The sequence below is a fragment of the Gopherus flavomarginatus genome, chromosome 3 (assembly GCF_025201925.1).
Source record: "Gopherus flavomarginatus isolate rGopFla2 chromosome 3, rGopFla2.mat.asm, whole genome shotgun sequence".
NCBI classification, from domain to species: domain Eukaryota; kingdom Metazoa; phylum Chordata; order Testudines; family Testudinidae; genus Gopherus; species Gopherus flavomarginatus.
Window position 1 is genome coordinate 141,548,118 of NC_066619.1, and position 7,545 is coordinate 141,555,662.

The 7,545-nt window shown below is 49.3% G+C and overlaps 1 protein-coding gene across 1 annotated transcript in view; it reads left to right on the plus strand.

Annotated features, from left to right (window-relative positions):
* LOC127048446 (butyrophilin subfamily 1 member A1-like) overlaps positions 1–2,633 on the plus strand; it is a 64,278-nt gene extending 61,645 nt beyond the window's left edge. The window contains exon 8 of the mRNA XM_050948279.1: positions 241–2,633. Within this exon, the coding sequence (XP_050804236.1) occupies positions 241–785 (545 nt within the window). The 3' untranslated portion in view covers positions 786–2,633. The remainder of the gene's footprint in view (positions 1–240) is intronic.
* The last annotated feature ends 4,912 nt before the right edge of the window (positions 2,634–7,545 follow it).

Below are 7,545 nucleotides of genomic sequence, written 5' to 3' on the forward strand. Positions count from 1 at the left end.
GATAGGGTATTTTGCATTTATTTTGCACTAAATCAGCTCCTCTGTCTCCTTCCCCATGGAATAAACAGGTCCGGTGTGAAAGTCTCACTGCCTTTTGGGGGGAAGGGGTATTTAATATTTTCCCTCAATTTCCCCCTCTAGGAAAGTGATTTTATAATTAGGGATTAAAGAGGGTTAATTTCCCTTTGATCCCAGTGACCGGCCCCTGCCCCAGCACTGACTCTGTGACTCTCTCCCCAGTGAATGTGACTCTGGATCCAGCCACAGCTCAGTCCAACCTCATCCTGTCTGAGGATCGGAAAAGTGTGAGACATGGAGATGAACGGCAGGATCTTCCCGACAACCCTGGGAGATTTGAACCTTATGTCATTGTTCTGGGCGCTGAAGAGTTCATGGGCGGGAGGCATTACTGGGAGGTGGAGGTGGGAAAGAAGCCTGAGTGGACTCTGGGGGTTTGTAGGGAATCTGTGAGTAGGAAGGGGAGTATTAATGTCACATCTGAGAATGGATACTTTGTGGTGTGTTTGAGAGATGGAGAAAAATACTGGGCCCGCACTTCCCCCCTAACTCCTCTTCCCGTGAGAGTCAGGCCCAGCCGGGTGGGGATTTTCCTGGACTATGAGGGGGGCGAGATCTCATTTTACAATGTGACTGACAGGTCCCATCTCTTCACTTTCACCGACACCTTCTCTGAGATGCTCCGCCCTTATTTCAGTCCTTGTCTCAATGAAGGGGGTAAAAATGCAGATCCCCTGATAATCTGCCCAGTCCCAGAGAAAGCCTGAGGGAATCTCTGTCCCTCACAGTAACACCCGCAGCAGAGACTGTCCCCTCCCACCACTGATGAGCCCCCAGGCCTGTTCCCATGGGGATGGTGTTAAAGGCATCAGCTGCCTGCCCCCTGTTACCCCCTCCCCTCTCAGCTCTCAGCTCTCAGCACCAGGCCTGTGAGCTGCAGGAAGAGGAGAGAGGCAGAGAAGGGGTGGGGAGAGACAGCTGTGGGGTGAGGTGAGGTCAGGCTGCTTGGAAGTGGGGATGCAGGGGCAGAGGGAGGTGCGGATTCCTGGGCATATAAAGGTGAAAATGTGGGTCTCATGCTGCAGGCATTTCAGAGACAATTATTTGCACAATGAGCGTGAATAACAGTGAGAGAAATGCTCCTACCTGGCCTAGTCTGACAGCAGAGAGCCATGAGCAGTTGGGGGAGTCCCACGGCTCTGGGGAGGGCACTGGCCTGATTCAGCTGCAGCACAGAGCCCTGCTGACACAGGAGGATGTATCAGTACACAGGCAAGGGGTGGAAGGGGGCTGGTTGGCTTAGGGGATGAAGTTGCTGCCCCTGACTGGACAGTGTTTCTCTGGGGGAGCACTAGGCAGCTCAGCCCCTGATTCCCACAGCCCCTCAACATGTGCTTGAGGCCCATCGAACTGAATTCACCCCCCATTAAACACAGGGTATGTCTACACTACGAAATTAGGTCAATTTTACAGAAGTTGATTTTTAGAAACCGATTATATACAGTTGATTGTGTATGTCCACACTAAGCACATTAAGTCGGTGGAGTGCATCCTCACTACCGTGGCTAGCATTGACTTACGGAGCGTTGCACTGTGGGTAGCCATCCCACAGTTCCCACAGTCTCCGCTGCCCATTGGAATTCTGGGTTAAGCTCCCAGTGCCTGATGGGGCGAAAACATTGTCGCGGGTGGTTTTGGGTACATGTCATCAGGCCCCACTCCCTCCCTCCTTCCATGAAAGCAATGGGCAGACAATTGTTTCGCGCCTTTTTTCCTGGGTTACCTATGGAGAGAACATACCATGGCAAGCATAGAGCCTGCTCAGCTCACCATCACTGTATGTCTTCTGGGTGCTGCTGGTAGATGCAGTACTGCATTGTGACACAGCAGCAACTCCTTGCCTTCGCGGCAGATGGTGCAGTAAGACTGATAGCTGTCGTACATCTCCTGGGGGCTCCTGGCAGACCTCGGTGAGGTCTATCAGGGGCTCCTGGACAGACATGTCTATTCTCCTCTTAGAGCACCAAATGGGAGCCAGAGACTCCAGATCATTCTCTTCTCTAAGTTTCGTCTCATGGAGATTCAGTCCTGCCTGGAATATCATGCGAGCTGAAGGCTTCTGCCTCAGACCGCTCTCCCAGCCGGCAGCACCATGCGGTTGCACCGACCCCAGCCTACCCCTAGCTCCCATGGTTCATGAAGCCTGGACAGTAGTAAGGAGCAGTTCAACTATAGACTGAGCAAGTGCAGAAAGGTGGTAGAACGTGCCTTTAGACTTTTAAAAACTCACTAGCGCTGTTTGCTGACTAGGTCAGACCTCAGTGCAATCAACATTCCCATTGTTATTGCTCCTTGCTGTGTGCTCCATAATATCTGGGAGAGTAAGGGGGAGACATTTATGGCGGGGTGGGAGGTTGAGGCAAATCGCCTGGCATCTGATTTTGAGCAGCCAGACACCAGGGCAATTAGAAGAGCACAGCAAGGCGCGCTGCGCATCAGAGAGGCTTTGAAAACCAGTTTCATAACTAGCCAGGCTTTCGTATGACAGTTGTGTGTGTTTCTCCTTGATGAAAACCCGCCCCCTTGTTGATTTTAATTCCCTGTAAGCCAATCACCCTCCCCCTTCAAAATAAAGTAACTATTGTTTTGAAACCATGCATTCTTTCTTTATTAATTTTTTTTAAAAATGAGATAATGGACAAGATAGCCTGGGTGGGGTGTGCGAGGAGGGAAGGACAAGGCCACATTGCTTAGTGTAGCCACACTAAAAATCAAACTGTTTAAATGACAGCCTTCTGTTGCTTGGGCCATCCTCTAGAGTGGAGTGGCTGGATGCCTGGAGCCTCCCCCCACGTTCTTGGGCATCTTTGGGTGAGGAGGATATGGAACTTGGGGAGGAGGGCAGGCAGTTGTACATTGGTTGCAGCAGGGGTCTGTGCTCTTGTTGGCTTTCCTGCAGCTCCTTCATCATGTCCGTTTGCTCCCTCATTAGCCTCAGCATCACGTCCTGCCTCCGCTCTTCACACTGACTTAATTCTTTCCTGTTCTCTGCCACTGAATGCCTCCATGCATTAAGTTGTGCCCTATCATTGCGGGAGGACTGCATGAGCTCAGAAAACATGTCATCATGAGTGCATTTTTTTCACCTTCCAATCTGCGATAACCTCAGGGATGGAGATGATAGGGGAAGTGTAGAAACATTCTCCACACTACGATTCTGAGGGGACTGCATGGTCACCTGTGCTGCTGATTTCACCACTCTGACCAAACAGGAAATGAAATTCAAATGTTCCCAGGGCTTTTCCTGTGTGCCTGGCTAGTGCATCAGAGTTCAAAGTGCTGTCAAGAACAATCACAATGAAGCAGTTGTGGGGGAAGGATAGCTCAGTGGTTTGGGCATTGCTCTACTAAACAAAGGGTTGTGAGTTCAGTCCTTAAGGGGCCCATTTAGGGTTTTGGGACAAAAAACTGTCTGAGGATTAGCTCTGCTTTGAGCAGGGGGTTAGACTGGATGACCTCCTGATACTCTTTGATAGCTCCTAGAGGCCAATGCTATCAATATGCATCTACACTACCCCAAATTCAATCTAGTAAAGTCAATTTTAGCACTACTCTCCTCATCAGGGAGGAGTACACAAGTCAATTTTAAGAGCCCTTTAGGTCAACAGAACAGGGTTGGTTGTGTGGATGCAGTCATTTTTAAATCGACCTAACGCAGCTAAATTTGACCTAACCCCATAGTGTAGACAAGGGCACAGTGACCAGAGTGACAGAGACCTTTTTCTGCCCATGATAGGACCCCACCCAGCATTACCTGGCCAGGGTGGGAGTCTGTTTCCATGCAGCAGGGGGAGGGGGTTCAGTGGATTCCTAGGTTCCCCCAAGACCTTTAACTGCATTATCTGACTCCCAGAGAAAAGCCAACTCCAGGAGCTGAGTGAGTGTAACAGGTCCAATGAGTGACAGGGAATGTCCCAGCTTTTACTGTCCTGGGAGGTCTCCTACAGGTCTGCTCCACCATGGCCGCATGGCTCCCCACCACCCCATGTCCTTATTGTCTCTTTCTGGAACCTGATCCCAGTGTGATGGAGGGCAGGGGATGGGAAATGGGGACAGCTGGGGAAGGAGGATCAGGCCAAAGTATGGGGATTGAGAGCCCAGCCCCAGGGCTGTGTGATCAATGGGCTCAGGCTGCGTGAATGGGACCTGCTCATGGGAAGAGCCCAGGAACTTTTCTCCTTCTTCCTCAATGAGTTTGTGCCAATCGGCCACATAGCCCCACTGCCACACTCTTCTCTTCTGCATGGAGCCTGCTTCAGTGCCTCAACCCTCCCATCTCCTTCCTGTCCCTCTTCAAAACTCTTTTCCCAGGGAGTCCTGAAACCACCTCCTGTCCCAGCAGGGAACATTGAAACATAGGTCAGTCTTGGGTGTGCAGAATGTGAGCTTCCTGAGCAGAGCCCAGGTCTGGGAGGGTTCAGAGGTGAAAGTAAGCTGGTACGGTCCAGTACAGAGTACCAGCAAGAGATGGTATGCTGTGCCGGACTGGACCGGCTTCCCTGGCAGTGAATTAAAGGGCCCAGGGCTCCAGCCACTGCAGGGATCCCCGGGCCCTTTAAATCACCACCAGAGCTCTGGCAGCCGGGCTTGGGTGGGGATTTAAAGGCCCAGAACTCCAGCTGCTGTGGGAAGCCCCAGGCCCTTTAGAGCACAGCCACTGAAGCTCTGGCAGCAGGGCTTGGGCAGCGCCTTAAAGGGCCTGGGGCTTCCCACAGCGACCGGAGCCTCTGGCCCTTTAAATCCCCACCGGGGCCCAGCAGCCAGGCTCGGGTGCGGATTTTTCTCCTGCTTTGGGAAGCCCCAGGCCCTTTAAATCCCCACCGGAGCTCCAGCAGCGGGGCTCGAGTGGGAATGTAAAGGACCCAGTGCTCCTGCCGCTGCAGGGAGCCCTGGGCCTTTAAATCACTGCTGGAGCTCTGGCAGTGGGGCTTGGGCAGCGCTTTAAAGATTCATAGATTCTTGGATTCATAGATTCTAGGGTCAGAAGGGACCAATGTGATCATCTAGTCCGACCCCCTGCACAAAGCAGGCCACAGAACCCTACCCATCCACTTCTATAACAAACCCCTAACCTATGCCTGAGTTATTGAAGTCTTCAAATTGTGGTTTGAAGACCTCAAGCTGCAGAGAATCCACCAGCAAATGACCCATGCCCCACGCTGCAGGGGAAGGCGAAAAACCTCCAGGGGCTCTGCCAATCTGCCCCGGAGGAAAATTCCTTCCCGACCCCAAATATGGCGATCAGCTAAACCCTGAGCATGTGGGCAAGACTCACCAGCCAGCACTCAGAAAAGAATTCTCTGCAGTAACTCAGATCCCATCCCATCCAACATCCCATCACCAACCACTGGGCATACTTATCTGGCAATAATCAAAAATCAATTGCCAAAATTAGGCTCTCCCATCATACCATCCCTTCCATAAACTTATCAAGCTTAATCTTAAAGCCAGATATGTCTTTTGCCCCCACTATTCCCCTTGGAAGGCTGTTCCAGAACTTCACTCCTCTAATGGTTAGAAACCTTCGTCTAATTTCAAGTCTAAACTTCCTAGTGTCCAGTTTATACCCATTCGTTCTTGTATCTACATTGGTACTAAGCTTAAATAATTCCTCTCCCTCCCTAATATTAATCCCTCTGATATATTTATAAAGAGCAATCATATCCCCTCTCAGCCTTCTTTTGCCTAGACTAAAGAAGCCAAGCTCTTTGAGTCTCCTTTCACATGACAGGTTTTCCATTCCTCGGATCATCCTAGTAGCCCGTCTCTGAACCTGTTCCAGTTTGAATTCATCCTTCTTAAACATGGGAGACCAGAACTGCACACAGTATTCCAGGTGAGGTCTCACCAGAGCCTTATATAACGGTACTAACACTTCCTTATCTTTGCTGGAAATACCTCGCCTGATGCATCCTAAAACCGCATTAGCTTTTTTAACGGCTATATCACATTGGCGGCTCATAGTCATCCTGTGATCTACCAATACCCCAAGGTCCTTCTCCTCCTCTGTTGCTTCATAGACTCATAGACCCTAGGACTGGAAGGGACCTCGAGAGGTCATCGAGTCCAGTCCCCTGCCCTCATGGCAGGACCAAATACTGTCTAGACCATCCCCAATAGACGTTTATCTAACCTACTCTTAAATATCTTCCCTAGGCAATCTATTCCAGTGTTTAACTACCCTGACAGTTAGGAACTTTTTCCTAATGTCCAACCTAAATCTCCCTTGCTGCAGTTTAAGCCCATTGCTTCTTGTTCTATCATTGGAGGCTAAGGTGAACAAGTTTTCTCCCTCCTCCTGATGACACCCTTTTAGATACCTGAAAACTGCTATCATGTCCCCTCTCAGTCTTCTCTTTTCCAAACTAAACAAACCCAATTCCTTCAGCCTTCCTTCATAGGTTATGTTCTCAAGACTTTTAATCATTCTCGTTGCTCTTCTCTGGACCCTCTCCAGTTTCTCCACATCTTTCTTGAAATGCGGTGCCCAGAACTGGACACAATACTCCAGTTGAGGCCTAACCAGAGCAGAGTAGAGTGGAAGAATGACTTCTTGTGTCTTGTTTACAACACACCTGTTAATGCATCCCAGAATCACGTTTGCTTTTTTTGCAACAGTATCACACTGTTGACTCATATTAAGCTTGTGGTCTACTATGACCCCTAGATCTCTTTCTGCCATACTCCTTCCTAGACAGTCTCCTCCCATTCTGTATGTGTGAAACTGATTGTTCCTTCCTAAGTGGAGCACTTTGCATTTATCTTTATTGAACTTCATCCTGTTTACCTCAGACCATTTTTGAATTTTGACCCTGTCCTCCAAAGCAGTTGCAATCCCTCCCAGTTTGGTATCATCTACAAACTTAATAAGCGTACTTTCTATGCCAACATCTAAGTCGTTGGTGAAGATATTGAACAGAGCCGGTCCCAAAACGGACCCCTGCGGAACCCCACTTGTTATACTTTTCCAGTAGGATTGGGAACCATTAACAACTACTCTCTGAATACGCTTATCCAGCCAGTTATGCACCCACCTTATAGTAGCCCCATCTAAATTGTATTTGCCTAGTTTATCAGTAAGAATATCATGCGAGACAGTATCAAATGCCTTACTAAAGTCTAGGTATACCACATCCACCGCTTCTCCCTTATCCACAAGACTCGTTATCCTATCAAAGAAAGCTGTCAGATTGGTTTGACATGATTTGTTCTTTACAAATCCATGCTGGCTATTCCCTGTCACCTTTCCACTTTCCAAGTGTTTGCAGATTTCCTTAATTACTTGCTCCATTATCTTCCCTGGCACAGAAGTTGCAACTAACTGGTCTGTAATTTCCTGGGTTGTTTTGATTTCCCTTTTTATAGACGGGCACTATATTTGCCCTTTTCCAGTCTTCTGGAATCTCCCCCGTCTCCCATGATTTCCCAAAGATAATAGCTAGAGGCTCAGACACCTCCTCTATTAAC